The sequence below is a fragment of the Seriola aureovittata genome, chromosome 21, assembly GCF_021018895.1.
Source record: "Seriola aureovittata isolate HTS-2021-v1 ecotype China chromosome 21, ASM2101889v1, whole genome shotgun sequence".
NCBI classification, from domain to species: domain Eukaryota; kingdom Metazoa; phylum Chordata; class Actinopteri; order Carangiformes; family Carangidae; genus Seriola; species Seriola aureovittata.
This window is the reverse complement of record NC_079384.1, coordinates 8378085-8395727: the sequence shown is the minus strand read 5'-3', so window position 1 is coordinate 8395727 and position 17643 is coordinate 8378085. Positions and strand designations below refer to the sequence as shown.

At 47.5% G+C, this 17643-nt stretch overlaps 1 protein-coding gene across 1 annotated transcript; it reads right to left on the bottom strand.

The window, feature by feature from the left end:
- Window positions 1-605: 605 nt before the first annotated feature.
- LOC130161839 (proline-rich protein 12-like) lies at window positions 606-17201 on the bottom strand. The gene is made up of 15 exons (XM_056365144.1): window positions 15970-17201; window positions 13982-14139; window positions 13407-13568; window positions 8391-13147; window positions 7653-7880; window positions 6842-7541; window positions 6091-6605; window positions 5774-5890; window positions 5514-5647; window positions 4512-5002; window positions 4232-4351; window positions 3563-3660; window positions 2911-3042; window positions 2248-2343; window positions 606-1985 (listed from the first exon to the last, which is right to left on the bottom strand). Exons 1-15 carry the CDS (start codon window positions 16050-16052, stop codon window positions 1851-1853), a joined length of 7926 nt encoding a protein of 2641 aa, XP_056221119.1. The 5' UTR covers window positions 16053-17201; the 3' UTR covers window positions 606-1850.
- Between the last annotated feature and the right edge of the window lie 442 nt (window positions 17202-17643).

Sequence of the window (17643 nt, the reverse complement as noted above, 5' to 3'; positions counted from 1 at the left end):
AACTCAGAAACTTTCCTCCTTCAGCAGATCAATGTGGATCAACTGTGCTATCAGCAGAGGAAAGTAAATATTGGAATGGCTTACCACCTGCAATAAGGGGGTGTCCTACATATCCCACCTTTAAGACACAGCTCAAACATTGTCTTATGTCATGTCAACTTGATTTCCATTAACTAAGGAAAGCTAAGGAAATCTGCGCTTACTTGAGAAAGCCCGGTGAGAATTAATGTCGACTTTCACTTCAGGCACGAGCCGTTTCATTAACACAACCCAGCCGAGCCTAATTAACATTAACTCAAACCAGGCTCGAACAAGCTGACTTACTCGCGCGCACGGACTGTACGCGCAGCCCAGAACAGTCGATTATCGAAAAGATCATGTTACAGAAAGAAGGGCCAAGGGAGGATTAAAAAAACTATAAAGGTTTACTTTTACTTTAAACATGGTTTAGTTACTTAAAAAACTAACTTTAAACCATGTCTCAACTTCCAAATAAGCCTTTTGAATAAGTGAAAACAAATGTCCCGTCTTGAGGTGTACAAAGTAAAAATGTCCTCACAAGGACACAAACACACATGTGCACACTGCAGGGAAATTAAACACCATTTGTTCTTTGCAGATTTTATTTGTTTCTCAAATACAGGAGAGTTAATGTACAGAAGGACAAAGAATTTCATCAAGAACTGTACAATATTTACACGCCTTTTTTTTTCCTTTTTTTATGGAAAATTAGATTGTTTTCAAAATAAGTCATAGTATGCACAAACATCAAAATGATAAAAATGAAATGACTATTTCCTCTTTAAATATTACTTATTTATACTCCTTCCCACATGGGAAATGGATAGTTTACTTCTTTTTCTTTGCACCTGCATGACTGATGATTGAACTGAAGCACAACAATGTAAGTTTCAAATAGAATTTCCCATTCTCTTCTTTTTTTTCTTTTCTTCCTTTTTTTTGTTATTTTACACCCACTGTATTTGATACAATATTTCTGTCTCAACGTCTGTTCTTTTGTATAGAGGGGAAGACGACTTGGATATGTGGGTTACGATTGTATACTGAACCTGTGGAAAATAAAAAGGTATTTAAAATGTTAGGGCAGCAACCCAGCGCTTGTGAGAGTTTAAGTTAAAAACCTCCTCATATAAATAATAAAAATGTGTTTATATATTATCACACAGCTGACTGGTGCTGCCCTTCACATAGCACAGGATGAGAGGGAGAGCGTTTAATAACACATTTCATGTTTCTATCCGTGGACGAGTCCATGTTCACGCTGCTCACGGCACACTCTACACGCAGTTTAAAAAGCATTCTCACCCTCTTCCACTCTTTTCAAAAGCCAACAGCTGATGTTAGTCTTTTCAAAAAATAATTTATGTAAAAACTAAGCGGTAATAGTTTCTCTTTGAACTATTGTCTTTATGACACACAGTTAACAAGATGTCAGTGGCTTCTCCGTTGACTTGGCGGTACGGCTCCTCCTCTTTGTCCTTCCACCTCGCGCCTCTCCCTTTTCACCAATGGTCAATTCCCTCTTGACCCACCAGTGACCCCTGATCCGGTGGGGTCCCCCTTCTCACAAAGTAAGACATTTCTTAAGTCATTGATCAACAACAAGAAAAAGAACAGAGGCCAGTGTCTGAGGTCACATGAACAGACCCCACATATGTTCGTCAAGGGCCTTTAAAATTCATCCTCAGATATTAGAGATTTGAAGAGGGTCGGGGGGGCTGTACAGTAGGATCCATCTCTTTCCGTTTTTGTATTTTCCTCTTCTTTTTTTTTTTTTTTTTTTAAATCCTCTTGCTTTAATTAATTCTCTCTCTCTTTCTGCAGTTGGCTCAGGCTTTGGTGCTGAGCGTGAGCAGCTCGATGAAGGAGCTGAAGAGGGTGTCCAGCCAGCTCTGGTTGGCCATGCACTGCTGCACTACTTCCTCTTGGCCTGGGTCCTCGGCTGCCTGCTCAATGGTGTTGGTCTGGAAAAGTGGCACGAAAACACAGACAACTGTGATGCTCAAATCAGGGTCTTAAGCCAAAAAAAGAAAGTGTTGGTCTATTTAATTAGACTTGTGCTTGTGTACCACACAGAATATTTGAGGGAAATGCACTGAAACAGTTTTCAAAATTTTCAAGCATGTTTATCACGACAACTCAAACTCAAAATTGATGAGATCTTGTCAATAAAACTTATCCAATCTGACTGAAGGGTAAAGTGATAATAGCAACATGCTTGCTTACCTCTTTCTTGCACTGTAAGAAGGTGTGGTATTTATAGTGATGCAGGGAGTGGTAGAGACTGTAGATCCGATATGAGTCGGCCGACAGTTTAAGGTCCTAAAAGAAAAGAAATGATTAAGAATTGTCAAACTCTACAAGCATCAATAAACAAAACAGTCACAAAGCTAAAGTCTATATTAACCTTACAGTTCTGTGTAAGAAGGGGTGAAAGTGGAGCAGGTTTAGAAACTTGCAGCAGGTGTTAGAGAGGAAGCTCAAACTGATTTATTCTCTCCATCACCAGCGATCCCTCCGTCACTCACCCTGCACTGTGGAGCTTTTAACAGTAACGGTTAATTTTGTTGAGGCAGTGGTTTCAGTGTATATATTCTGTTCCTCCTGCAGCGTGATGCCTTCAACAGCTTGTACTCATTTTTTTGGTGATCCACAAGTGCTTCATTTATCTCACCCAGAAACCAGAGAGAGAATCACCTGGTCATGGGTTAAAAATGTCCTGATGGGCCTCAGAGAGTCCCGTTAATGTATTTCAGAGTATTTGAGAACTCAACTGAACAAATGTGAAGAGGGTATGATGCAAGAAGAACTCCATTACAATTTCTTTAAAATATGGTTAATGAAATACAAAAGTCCCCCAATGACCCCCTCACTCCCACACAGGCATACCTGTGGTTTAGGCAGGGTCTTCTTGACTCTGTTGAGGGTCTTGCGGTTGTAAGCGTCCCCGCTTAGCCGCACCCTCACCACTCCTGTGTCCAGGGGGTCGACAATGATCTGGGGGTAAGCATGCAGGACCTCCTGTTGAGGAAGAGGCAGAATAAGAGTGAAGAAGGGAGACAGACAAGAGACTTTTGAGTCTGAGTGAGTGATTATTTTTATTACCAATAAAGTTGTTCATTTTTTCTAATAATCATCATGTAGTGTTTAAAATGTTAGAGCCCAAGGTGATGTCAATTTACCACAAGCCAGCTAATCCTCAGCAGGAAACAGCAAGAGTTTTATTGATAGTTATCAATTAATTTTGCGCTTATTGAATCAATTTATCCACCGACTGTTTTCAGCACTAGACTCCCCTACATCGATGATACAGCTCTGTGAGTCTAGTATTGTTCTTACAGTGAACCACTGGGCCATTTAACAGGAGTCTGGATTTATTTCCTGCACCACAGAATGAAAAAAAGCAGCGCCGATTGAAATGAAGGAAACACAGCATTGTGAAATAAAAATTGGAAAAAGGAAAAAAAGAAAATCAGAGATGTTATTTCAGCCACGAAGGACAGAGAGAGAGAGAGGGACTAGTACATTCAGGACAGATTACCTGGTGCTGAGAGCTCATGCCGACTCTCCTCAACAACCTCCTCTTCTGTTCGCTGAGGATGCTGTCAATCTTCCTCATCGGTGGGAGGTACAGCTCATCTGGTGGCCAATCAACGTAAAGGGAGTTTCGTTAGCAATCATGCATGCAGCTGTCAATCATTTTAATACCAAGGGCACAGATTCAAAGCAGCTCTTCTTGGCTGCAGATTTTTTTCTGCATTCCTGGGGCTTCCCTTCAACCCGTCACACCTTGTTTATTTGGATTTCCATTCAAGGATTCATCTAAATATGCATACTACACAACTCTATAAAAAAAAAATAAAAATTTCACTGCTGTCGTAAGGGCCGGTTGTCCAGCTGGATGGCTTGACCTGAAACCTGGCAGCTGCTACTTCTCAGTGGTCGTGATGTTTATTTAACCTGCCCAAACTGCACTGATACTTGAAGCCACCTTTGAAAACACCATCACAACAGCACTTTTAATGCAGACGTTCAAGCTGCAGACAACATGCTACCATCTGGCTGGATTAAGAGATATGTTCTCACACAATACAAGCTGCATCTGAGCTTCACAATCTATTTCTGTTCTCTACACGTCAGTCAATTCTTCAATAAAAGCTTAAAGTGTAGCTACGCCGAGGAGGCAGTGTGTGCGGTGTGCAGTTCTCACCGTCTGTGTCCTCCAGAGCTTGGATCATGTCGGGGTCCAGGGCCGTGCTGACCAGCATCTCCACATAGCTCCTGAACATCTCCCTCATGGCACGGTTGTTCACTCCACCTTTCACTGGCACTGAGTGGGTAAGAACCAGAGCTTTAAACGATCCAGAACCACAGGACATGACATAAATAACGACTGCTTTGTTATTATGGCCTCAAATGTGACAGGAAACTCCTTTACATTGACTTCTAATGACAGAATGCAAGCAGAAAGAATCAAAACAGCATCTCACTTTCATTCTCACTAGCTGCCTCATCCGATGAGTCTGAGTCTGATGATGAAGGTACTTCCTTCAGCCACTTCTTCCTCTTCTTGGGAGGCGGTTCTGCCTTCACTTTGGCCGGCTTGGACTTGGGTGGGCGCTCAACCTTTTCTTTCTCTTTCCTCTCCACCACTTTCTTCTCCTCCTTTGCTCTCCCTCGTTCTGCTGCTGCAGCGCGTTTCTCCAATTTCTCCTGCTGTGGCTGTACTCGCTTCTCTTTCTCCCTCTCCTTTTCCCTCTCCTTCTCGTGCTCCCTCTCTTTCTCCCTCTCCCTGGCTTTGGGCACCGCAGCTGGAGCCTCCTTCTTCTCCCGTTGTTCTTTTGCTGTCGTTGTGGCTGCTGTTCTTGTTTTCTCCCTCTGTTCGCGCTGGAGCGGCGGAGCTACTCTCTCCTCTTTCTCCACTGCTCTCGGAGTCGGCTGGGTAGTGGGAGGGGATGCCATTCTGGGGAGGGACTGGCGTCTGTGGCACATGAATATATTGTTTTAGAGATGGACATGATTTTACAGAACAGAATCGTTCTCTCTATTTATAGTCAAATTTTGATATAATAATTCAAGGTACAAGAGATTAGAAAGGACACAGAGGGAAACTCCTTTCAGCCATGTGTACTGGCAAATGTAGTTGATGCCCACCGCTGAGGGCTGGAACCTACATCAACTTCTCCTTCAGGCTCAGCTCAATTACTACAAGTGAGCATAACTTCCAGGGTCACATCTGTCCACCTATTTTTTTTTTTTTTCTTACCTTCACTTGTAACAAGTCTCAAAATTCAAGGATCAATATCTTATTTCTGTAGCTATGGTTCAGCCTTTGCCCAACATATTTTTTGGGGCTTTTTGGACTAAAGCCTGACCTCCGGGAGCTCAACTTGGGCCCCTGGTATTCACTTATCAGAGCAAAGTGATTTTATCCCAAACTAAATCTAGCAAGGCTCAACTCAATCTGAATAAGATTTTCCAAATACCAGTACCTGAGAGCAGGTGTGGCTCTGCGCCAAGGTCTCCGAGAGCAGACTCTGACATAGTCCTTCTTATTGACATTCTCCAAAAACTTGACATAGATTCGCTGGTATCTCCTCTTGGCATCTCCAAAGTAGCCAAGATACTGAGAGGAGAAACAAATTAAAACACGTTTTAATATAAAATACAATAAACTTCAAATGGCCTCATTTTGACTGGTGATGATGTTTGCAGGTTTGGTTCGATTACTGAAGGCTTGAGGTGAACTCACGTTGCTCGTGGCGCAGAACTGTCTCTGCCCGTCTTTGATCTCCGGGCTGAACTTCTGCAGCAGGGCTTTCTGCACCCTCCAGATGGGTGGAGGCTCACGACCCGTCTGCAGGGCCAGCTGTGGCATAACACATGACACACAGGTAAGTGCAAAATGTCTCCGTGACTTGGCAGCAACTGAAAGATTCAAATCTCTTTATTCAGTTTGTTGCCTCTCAACCAGAGAACAATAACTCTCTTTAACTGTCAATAACACACACACACACACACACTCACAAAAGAAGCAAAATGCATTCCCACACATTCTCACACAAATACCTTGAGAGTTCGAATGTCCTCCACTCGCACCACAAACTCGTCCCTTTCTCTGAAGATGCCCTCCCCTCCGCTCTCGCTCTCGTCCTCCTCACTCTCTCCAACGATGGCAGCATCCTCTTGCTTCTGGGCGAGGTGCAGGGAGGTGATTTTAGGAGCCGGGGGCTCTTCGGGAGAGGCGGGCGACTCCGGAGATGGCATGGGAGACTCCTTCTGAGTTGAAGGCGGGGGAGGAGGCGAAGTCGGAGGAGGAGTGGCAGGCTGAGGGAGAGTAGCGGGTGGGGGCAGAGGTGGCGGAGATGGAGATGGAGAGGGAGATGGAGATGGAGATGGAGATGTGGGAGCAACAGGGCTTGGAGGCTGGGAATTCTCTTGTTGTTCTTCTGGTGGAGGCAGGGGTGAGGGGAGTGAGAGGGGAGGGAGGGGGGAGTGAGAAGGAGAGGAGGATGTGGCGGGAGATGGAGGGATGGAGGGAGGTTCAGGAGTTGTTGGCGCCGCAGGGATCTCAGGGAGGGGCGCTGGAAAGAAAGAAGGGTAAGGTCAGTTTTACAGATCAATTCATCACAATGTCCCAACAGCCACAAGAATTGAATTATTAATTCTAACAAATACACGATGGGACATTTTATTAGACTAAAAATAGCTTCGTCTGCAGGGGGAAATATTAATTTTCCTAAGCTGAGCTGCAGAAAAATCAGTGCAAAAAAAAAAAAAAAAAAGGACATGAGATGAATAAAAAGCTAACCAGCCTCACCGTCAAGTTTAGGGGCACCCAGGGTTTCCAGCTGTGGTTCTCTCTCCTCTGTCATATCGCTCTCTTCGTCTCCTCCCGTGCTTCTTTCCTCCTCATTCTCTTCCTCCTTGTTCTCATCCATGTCTCCTTCTTCTGGCTGAAGGATATCAGGTTCGTTGGACTGGGGCTGGGTGTGGGGAGTATGCATGGCAGGCTGTGGACTGAGCGTGGGGGGTTGCAGTGTAGGAGTAAGAGGGGCCTGGGTAGGTTGAGGCTGAGGCTGAGGCTGGGGAGGTGGAGGAGGTAGCGGGGCTTGGATATTAGAGGTTAGCTGAGGAGTGTCGTACAGAGCAGAAATGGCTGAGGAGATGCTCTTTTGGAGGTCCTGGTTCTTTCCGACTGAGTCCTCCTCATCAGAGGAGAACGAAGGCAACGTCTCCAAGTTCCTCTTTAGCTCATCTTCCAAGCGTTTGGGGCTGGGACAGTTGCCCAGAGCCAGACCCCCATTCCCCTCACCATCCCCGAATGGAGGAGGTGGTGGTGGAGGAGGAGGTGCAGGAGACAGTGGGCGCAGACCCCCTGATTTACAGGGTGAGGTTTCACCATTATCAGGTTCCATTCCTGGTGAGATGTCCAAGCCTGGAGGTCTCTTCCCTGTCTTGAGAAAGTCCAAGAATGAGGCAACGAAACCAGCCTTGGACTCAGAGTCCTTCTCATCCCCCTAGAAGAAAAACAAGAGAGACTGTCACTTAGCTCACTCGCCGCAGCTATCAAGCAATTAGATCCATTCAATTTCATCTTTACGCAACTTAAAGTGTGGGGACATAATTACCCTTTCCTCCAGCCCCTCGTCATCCACTCCTTCACCCATCATCTGGCTTTTCTGCTTGTTCTTGTCCTGACTTCTGGAGCTTTCGGTGCTGCAGGGGGGTCCAGGACTTAAACCAAGTGAGGGAGCTGAGCCCACTGAGCCGTCCGACAAAGCAGGGTCCGTGCCAGACAAAGAGTCTGTCCTCAGCAAGGCGTCGGAGGAGGACAGGGTACCAATTGGTAATTTAATCTAGAAAATCAAATAAAGAAAACGGGAAGATTTAAAGCAACTTTGCCTGAACATAATGATGTATGGCGCAAGAACCGGGAAGGAAGCCAGGATGGAAAATGTGTTTAATAATTTTGGCATTTACATAACAAGACAATTTAAACAGGGTGACTGAGACTAACCTTAAACCTGACAAGTCTAAAATTAAAAAGAGAGTGAGTGTTGGAAGTAGAATGAAAGTCCTCAGCAGGCACATGGCCATAGCAGCTATGCACAGGTAACACAAAACAACAAATTCTACAGGTATTGGTTACCCTGCCTTCCACCACACAAGCAGATTCTTATTAAGTTAAAAACAGGGCTCATAAGTGAACCACATCTTTTACCTGCGTTTTTGCAGAGGCTACCCACATCCCCACATTCAGTTTCAAAAACTAGTGTTTGTCATTTAAGCACAGATGTGATGCTAATAAATGTAAAAACAAAATATTTAAAAATCCCCAAGCCTTTTCTAGGCAGAATGCCACTGACCTTCAGAGGTGGAATAGGCTCATGTTGCTGCTGTTGGGGCTGGTGATGGAGCTGCTGCTGCTGCTGCTGCTGATGTAGGTGATGGTGGTGCATCTGATCCTGCTCCTTCCCACTCATTTCCATGTACATATCCTCCCTCCTTCCTCCTCTACCTCGGCTTCCACGACCCCTACCTCTACCTCGTCCCTCCACATTGAATCCTCCTCCTACTGTTGTTCCACCCATCTCCCCCATCATCCCTCTCGGAGTGTACGGCTCAGGCATTGGGCGGATGCGAGGCCTGCCTCTTGGCCTAGGGGGGCCCTCTCTCTTGGGTCTAGTGGGCTTTCTGCCCCTCTTCTTGGGTCCATCCTGAGGCAGAAGAGAGTGTGAACCCATAGAGGAGTAGCCGGAGGAGTGGTAGAAGTCGATGTCACCCATCAAAGGGCTGAGAGACCCGCTGCCTCCTCCTTTTCTGCAGCTGGACACCAAGTCTGGCAATAGGTCCGGGAGCCTCCGGCTGTTCAACCTGATATCAGCTGGCTGGTCCGCTTTATCCTCATCATCTTCAAACTCATACTCTTGAGCGTAACTTTTCTTAGGCAGTGTGTTGGGGTCCCGGCGCTCCTTTAACAGGTGGAAAGAGCTGGACTTGAGGAGCTTCTTGGGACGAGATGAACAGAAAATGGGAGACTGGAGGCCTCCAGAGCCGGCCCCTGCGTTAGCTCCTCCAGGCCCAGAGGACATTTTAGCTCCAGCGTTGTTGGGACCAGCAGTATTGGAACCCATACCCATAGCTGGTGCCTGGGACTGTATCAATCCCAGCTGTTCGGTGTTGACAGTGGATGGGAGCTCATGAGTTTTAAGGGAGTCTAGATCCAGAGTCATGGTGTTGTTGCTGGGTTCTTCCAGACCATGGCAGTATGGTTCATAACCCTGATCTCCACCATGGTGACCCATTATGTCATAGCTAGCTCCAGCACTTCCCCCTGCTCCACCTCCACTCTGTCCTGCTTTCATGGAATCCATTCCCTCCTGCCCAGTGTGGCTTTCATTCATCTCCCCCTGCCCTGGACCTGCACCTCCAGCGCAGCTCGACTTGTAGTCCTCTGCACAAAACATGTCTTCCATACCTGGAAAAAAGGAGCGGTCCTCATCCTGAAGGAGGGAATCCGGGAAGCAGATAGAAGTTAGCGGTACAAAGCGATTACTTTGTTGATTCTGGTCTGCTTTCTCCACTGGGCTGACTGTGTCAAACTGGTGCTGCTCTGAGCGCTGCTGGTCCAGCTGGCTCTGCTGAGGGGTGAGCTGGGATGACAGTGGCTCCTGCGGGTCGGGCTGATGCTGGGAGTGGGCTGAGGCAGAAGGCGGGGGTATGTGGTGAGGGAGTGGGGGCTGGTTGTGAGGGTGGTGAGAGTGGGTTTGTTGGTGTTGAGAGCTGGGGTGCTGCTGTTGTTGCTGCTGCTGCGAGTGGTGCTGGGAGAGATGGTGCATGTGAGACGGGGTGGATAAGCTGATGTCGGGCTCAGAGAGGAAAGAGTGGAGTTCGGAGGCTGAGTGTTGCTGCGAGTGGTGGGTTTGCTGCGGCTGATGGTGGGATGGGTGCTGCTCCTGCTGCTGCTGCTGTCTGTGGCGCTCGCTGCTACCTCCACTCCTTCCCCCGCTGCCCGCTCCACCGCGTCGGTCTTCTGCAACAGCTACGTCTGTGCTGGAGGTCTGAGAAAGGGAGCGCTCCAGCATGTCCAGGGAAGACACCACTGAGCTTTGTTTGACCTGGCTCTGCTCGTGCTGATGTGGAGGGGGCCCGTGGTTGTAGTGAGCAGCTGCCACCTCCAAAGCCTGGGACTGGAGCTGAAGCTGGAGCTGGGTGGTTTGGGACTGAGACTGCGCCTGGTGTTTACTTGAGCCAAGTCTCCCACCAGCACTTTCCATTACAGCTTGCTGTTGGCTAATAGAGTGCTGCTGTTGTTGGGCATGAGAGTCCATTTTATGGTGCTGTTGATGTTGCGAGTGAGAGTCAATTTTGTGGTGCTGCTGATGCTGATGGGAGTCCATCTTCTGATGCTGTTGATGCTGAGGGTGGGAGTCCATTTTTGGGTGTTGTTGATGCGGTTGGTGGGAGTCCATTTTGTGGTGCTGTTGGTGTTGCCGATGAGAGTCCATTTTGTGGTGCTGCTGATGAGGCTCCAGTTTGTTGCGGGTGGTGTGGGACAGCACCGACTGGAGCAGGTGTGGCGGCTGACGGGACTGATCGGTGGGGGAGTCCATGAGGGAGGCAGCAGCTTGAGACTGGGAATGCTGCTGCTGGACTTCGGGGGTTTTCCGAGGATAAGGGATTTCAGCGCGCTCCTGTGGCTTCTTCTGGAGCTCCATTTGGCTGTGGGACGGTATCTGTGAGTGAGAGGACACATGCTGACTATGTGAGGAGTGTTGGGGGGCAAGGGAGTGTTGACTGTATGGGTCACCCCGCCCGTAGTGGACTACCGAGCCGAGGTTGTCATGGTGATGGAGATGGGAGTGCACTTGTTCAGCGCTGCCTCTCCCTCCGCTGCTTCTGCTGCTTCCAACAGACCGCTCGTTCCTTTGCTGCTGTTGTTGCTGTGGATGGTGGTGCTGTTGATGTTGTTGCTGTTGTTTCTTCAGTGACATCTCCAGCTGGTTGTCCAGTCCTGAGATGGACCCTCCGGACCCTGCGTTTCCTACCCCGGCAGTGGATGTGGCACTGTGGGTACGTATGACACTCTGGGGATGGTACCTCTCCTCAGAGGTCTTACCCATGTCATAGCTCAGCCCTTTGCCTGAATCAGTAGTTGGGGGCACTGACTGAGTCTGAGGCTGTGTTTGCTGGGATGCCTGTTGGGGTGGTTGTTGAGGATGGTGATGAGCAGCCTGGGGAGCAGGACTTGCTTGGGCTTGCAGCAAGTGCTGAATCAAGAACTCATCGTCATCATCCACTTCCTCTTGGGTTCTCTGAGAGCCTACTCCTAGCATGGAAGTGTCCGCCTTTGTTTTGGAGGAAGTGGAATGATAGGACTGGGGTTGGGAGCTGGGCCCTCTGGTGTCAGGGTAGCCCTGTGGGGAGGCTAGGAAGGTTGGAGAGAGAACGGAGGAAATGTATTTATTAGAGCCTGCACCTCCTGGAGATTGTGTGGGGCAGGTGGGCACTGGGGAGTGCAACCCTGGACGGATGATGCCTGAGTTGCCTGATGGAGAGGGGCTGGAATCTGGAATATGATACGACCCTCCACCACTACCTCCTCCACCTCTCTCATTTGTCATACTATTTCCTGCTCCTCCTCCTGAGCCAGAGTTCCCACTTCCCGTACCGCTGCTGCTTCCTCCTCCAGATGCTCCACTACCTGATGAACCACTTGATCTTAAAAGAGCAGGGGAGTGACCTGGGGCGCCGTAGCCTAGTGACGGGCTTCCAGCTCCACCCAGAGAAGATGGAAGTGATCCATAAGCAGAGTCAGCTCCATATATATCAGTGGAGTATGATTGGCTTCGCCCTCCTAAACTCCCATAGCCTTTCCCAGCAGTACCTGAGCTCAGGTCTTGGGCTTGTGGTGAACTGAAGCCTCCGTAGGACTGAGCCAGGTGGGAAGTAGGCGGCTGATTAGGGGAATATGACTGTGTCTGTTGTTGGGGTGGGGTCTGGCCAGTAAGAGCAGAGGTGGGGGTCTTCACTGGTGGCACAGGAGAACCATAGCCTGAGAGGCAAGATTTGGGGAGAGACTGGGGAGCTGAGGTTGAGGTGGCAGGGGGCTGCTGCTGCTGCTGAGGAGCCGGGGGAGGCGGAGCTGGCTGAGGGGGTGGCTGTTGCCTGGAAGGGGCTGCACTGGAGCTGGAGGTGGGGATGGAGTTTGAAGGATGAGCACCTGAAGTGGCAGAAGAAGAGGAGGAGGAAGAGGAGGTAGAGGAAGCAGAAGGGGGTGTGTGAGGAGTTCTTGAGGATGAAGCTGAACTGGCAGAGGAATAGCCACTGCTTGAGCTGCTTTTGGTGCCTTTCCCAGCTGAGGACGAGGACGAGGAGGAAGACGATGAGGAATAGGGAGGCTGGATGATTGGCCGATACTGCTCAGTGCGAGAGGTGGGCTTGTGGTCAGATGAAGGGCTCTGGTCGCCCAGTGGGCTGCAAGAAAGGCCAGCATGTCTGTGGTGGGTGGCTATCTGCTGGTACCCCGCCCCTCCACAGCTGAGGTAGTGCTGAAGGGAGTGGGCAGCAGAGGACGAGAGCTGGGACTGAGCTGGCGTGGGCCGCTGATAGTGCTTGATAACGCTGTCCTGCCGGGGAACAGCCCGTTCCTGAGCCGAATTGGACTGAGACTGGGACTGAGGCTGGGGCTGGGCTGAGGAAAAGACTGATGCATTATACAGCTGGGAGGACTGGTCCTGGAGCTGTGATGACAGCAGGTTGAACTGGTGGGACTGCAGGTGCCTGGCAGATGACGCCTGGGCTGATGTGGCTCCTGTGGGATCCTGGCTGCCCCTGTAGGCAGCTGCAGCAGCACCCTGCGAGGACAGGAGTCTATCAAAACCCAGGCTAGACTGGGAAGGAGCCTTGATGTGTAGTAGGGGGTCATGTGGGGAGAGCAAGCCATTGGATGTGGGGCTAAACGTAGGCGTGTCCTGGAGGGAGAGGGAGGCGGCAGGGAAAGAACGGCTGGAGAAGGATGCTGGATGTTGATAGGCTGAGAGAGCTGAGGAGGAGGGGAAGGAGCCAGAGCCAGGAAGGGCTCCAGAGATGAATAGTTCAGGAGGAGCAGGCGTATGCATCGCTGTTAGGAAAAGGAAAACATATTGCAAAATTACTCAGTATCCAGCTGGCTAGCATTTCAATTAAGAAATAATAAAGTATTCAGGAGTAAGACCATCGACCAGTATAGTAAAAATCTCCAATCTTATATGAAAATGCCGACATAGCAACACTGTCAGAATAATAATGCAGCCAAACATTGGGAGGTTCTTTAAATGTCATGTTGACTGTGGGGCCTGTTTGAATGTCAACACAAGAGGGAAGATCTAACACAGCCCCACCTGTCTGCCAGGATGGTGTGCGGAACTGGGAAAGAAGGGAGGAGGCAGAGGGCGGAGGCTGGGGACCCCGGGACTCCAGGGCTGAGATCAGATTCATGACGGAGGCATCGGGGGCAGAGGGGCTGGCATGGTGCAGGCCAGTGTCAAAGAGCCCTGACAGACCTTTGGGAAAGAAAGACACAACCATGAAAATGCAAATATGAACAGCTTTTAGTACAGATCTGGGTGGAATCTAAAACAGGACAGAACTTTTTTGCCGAGATTTAATCTTGTCTAAAAAAATGTATTTGGTGAATCGGAATCAAGATGTTATTAGTCCCTAGTTTTAACTTTAATTACATCAACCTCTGTTGCTGAAAACAACCCTTAAGACATTGGCAAAACTGAATGGAAATTAATGTTTGATTTTTTTTTCTAAAAATCAGGCTTTGACATCTAGGGCTACAACTCAATTGAGGCATAATGTGCACATTTTTCAATGACAATAATCCACCAGGGCCCGCATGGAGAGACACAATAATTCATTGCTGGGGCCCCTTATGGTGGTAACATGGAAGGTATGACATTTATCTCACCCAAACTCCGTCCAGCTGCTCCCCAAGCCCCGCCTTGGCCAGAGCTCCCAGGGTGGTGATTGGTGGCATAGCCCTGCAGAGGGTGTGGGGTGGCGTAGGCTTGTCGGTGAAGGAGCTCAGACTCAGGGTGGGATGATCTGGAACTCCCGTATACAAGACTAGGGAAGAAGGGGAGTTGGGGATTGTGAAGTGTCATTAATTTCAGAGTACATTTACATAAAGCTAATCTATTCCCAAAATGTGACCCTTGAGAAAAGACTCACTTTTAAAATATATATATTTTTTAAAGTCTGACATGCAAGTTAATTGTTCTTAGATTAAAAATCCACACACCAGATGTTCACTTGTTCATTTGATTGGTCTCAACATGCAACTTCTTAACAGTAACCTAAATGTGAAAACCAAAATCCCTGATGAGCCATATTTACAAGGAAAAGCTTTCTGACAAATACCCATTAAAATATCTGTGACAGGATAACAAACTTGGTTATTATACCAAAGTGTATTACAGTAGATGCAAATCTGTCAAATCACCAATATAAGTGTCATGCAAAAATAATGGGATAGTTAATTTGTAATTATAATGGAGGTCTCAAGACCCAATCATCATATAATTTGAAAATTTACAGGTTAAATTAGCTTCTTGCTTCAACGCTAAACTTTAGCCAGTTGCAGAACTGTGCTTTACAAAAGACAGATGAAATGCGTTGATGCCTGGCAAGGTAACATGCTAGCATTTGTGCTGTTGGTAGCACCGCCTAGCAGCAATGCACAGCAGCTATGGGAGAAATGCAGAGACTAGGCCCAAACTGCAAGGCCAGTGTTTTACGTGTAAATAAAGCATGGGTGAGTAATGAGCACATTTAGACCAACTGAAAAATACAGTTTGCTCAATTTATAAGACAGACAAACGACCCCATTTGTCAGCAACCTCGTATTATGTTGATATGGCTAACAGCTGGAAGGTGCAAGTCGACGCAAATGCATGCTAAGTTGCATGCAAACACCAGCAAGTAGCCAGGTTTGTTTAGCCAAATATCACTTCCCACAGTGGCACGGTGGCTTTCAAATATGACCAGGCAAATAACTCTGGGTCAAAATATCACATATGTGCAGCTCAATAAGAGGCAGTGATGCTTGCGTGCACAGGCCTCAAATGACTTCCATGCAACATAACGCTAGCTTGCAGGCTAACATAAAGCTAAAAGCTATCTTGCACAGTCCAGACAATTTTCATCATCATCTTAAGAATTCATCCTCACTTTACTACTAAACATATATATATGTGTTTTTTTATTTTATTTTATACAAACAGTAAATTGTAAGTTTGATGCAGTGTGAATATGACACAATTTCATTATGCAAATTTACATAAACCATAGAAAACCCACCACCAATTATCTAGATCACGATTGGGCATTATAAATCTCAGTTCTGAGAGTATGGCATCACCCCCACTTCAAGATATTTATTTCCTGTTTTCTTTACAATCTAACGTTGTTTGATGAAAAGCATCTTCCCGGTTAATATGTATCAGTTCTTCTTGTTGATGTCTGTCAGGGGGGCTGCTGAGAGGGGGTTTGCTGCGTCTGCACTCCTCGCAGTTCCTATCAATCCAGTGAATTTATCTATCAGGGTCTGTGTCCAGGCCTGCACACAGGGAACAATAATTCCTATGGATGCTCCAGACATACCTCCCCCCACCTCCACCCCGCCAGGTCTACCTAAAACCCACGTCTGTCAATCACCCTCAATTCATATTCCCAACCTTTCCTTTCTCCACCCCGCCCACCCCCACGACACGCTCACTGCTCCATTCCTGTTTATAATATTATTACTATGCAACTGTTTGGATGACAATGCACTACACATTATGGCAAGGCATGGCACTATTTATGAAGCCAGTGGCGATAATTTGTTTACATGGGTCACATCGTGCCCTGCAAAGTACCAGTGATGCATGCACATTGTCTGAATCCAATGCATACCTTGCTTTTGCCGATCTCTCGTAACTCCATCCTGCTCCTGCGCCCAAATCACCAAATCCTGTTCCCGGGTAATTTCTATCCATTTATGTGGTGTACAATGTGTGCGATGAGGACGAAAGCAACGACAACGTCGCAGAGCAGATTACGGAAAAAAATCCAGTCTTTCCCTTTCTCGGTTTCAGGCTATTTTTCCCGGTTTCATAAGCAAGTCCTCAGGAGTGGAAAACAGCATATTGAAAGAGAAATGGAGGGGAGGAGGAGAAAGCTGGATGAAAAAAGAGGGGGGTCTACGGGGTTATAATCCAACCACCTCCAAAAAAAGCCAGTCTTTCTCCTTTTCCTTCGCCTTTCAGATTTATCATTTCCACGAATGGAGATTTAGTCCAAAATCAGTCACGGTCATGATGAAGATGCGGCGGATTTGGCCGGTGATGGACGAATTGCTGATAAACATTTGATTTGAATGCGTCCTTTTTCACCGTCTCTCCTCCCCTTTCTTTAGGCTAGTTTCTGCTACGCTGCTAGCACTATAAAGGATTGCAATCGACAGGCCACGTTGGTAGCAACCATTCCCCACAGACGAGCAAAGAAATCCCCAATTTCAAAATCTTTTCTTTTTTTTCTTTGCATGCAAATCGTTCCCACCCCCCTCCGGAGCAGAGCTGTGGGCTAGCAGCAGATGCTAGCTGTCAGTAACGACGCATCAAAATAAAACAGGGCTGCTTTTATTTCCCCAAATGCTCGCTCCCCGTATTTCTGCTTTCTTTGGCCATTCAAGTAAAGGCGACGACGAGTTTCTCCCGCGCCGGGAAAAATATAGCAAGAGTACGAAAAAAGCATAAAAACCGAACGAGGAAGTGTAAAGAAAGCAGGCCGCGTTTTAATATTTTTTACTCATTTTCCTCCGGAGACGCCATTTTTGAAGGCGGCTGGCCGCTGTCCGTCCTCCCTCTCCCCCTCTCTGTCTCACCGCTGAGACTCATTCAGTGTCTGCGGTGACCTCCATTCACCAGCCCTCAGTCTGCCAGCCAGTCCCGCATGCTTTTCCAGATTTTCACCTTATTGTGAGGCTTGTTATTACTGTATTTTACACGAACAAAAAATAGACAACGGGTTTTCCTGAACGTCGCGATTGGCTGAGACGTATTCGGGTGCAAAATATTTCCAGTAATAACCAGGTTTACATAGGCCTTCCGCAGTCACTTTGCAAATTCACATCCAAATTGTGCAGCCTGTGTGAGACAGTGGCATTTCCTGCCTCCAATCAGATGCTTAATTAATTATACAGACTGCAGTTTGTCTATAATCAGTGGTTTGCATTTATGGGGTATTTTGTCACTAACGTGCCAAAATGGAAGATACCGAGGCCTGTTTTAGGCCTTTTTTTTAAGCTTATTTTATTATTTGGAGAACCTGTATGCCAGACTCCATATGCACTTAATTTGTACGCCAGCAGATGGCACTCTGGTTTTTATGGTCGCGGTAAAGGAGGAGGGATCACTGAGAGCTGAGGCAGAGAGATGCTTTGCTCTTGTTCATATTTCACATATTCGGTGTTTGACACTAGATCTGATCAGGGTTTTCTGGGACACTAATTGGCGAAACAATCATATTAACTTGTCATTATCTGCGATTGCGCACATCATCTGAGATAAGGTATTAGAAGTGTTAAAA

Coding starts and splice junctions, on each gene's coding strand:
- LOC130161839 (XM_056365144.1), bottom strand. CDS start 16,052: ATGGATAGAAATTACCCGGGAACAGGATTTGGTGATTTGGGCGCAGGA. Junction 13,569..13,981: donor AGCAGCTGGACGGAGTTTGG/GTGAGATAAATG, acceptor TCTTTCCCAAAG/GTCTGTCAGGGCTCTTTGAC. Junction 3,661..4,231: donor AGCTCTGGAGGACACAGACG/GTGAGAACTGCA, acceptor ATTGGCCACCAG/ATGAGCTGTACCTCCCACCG.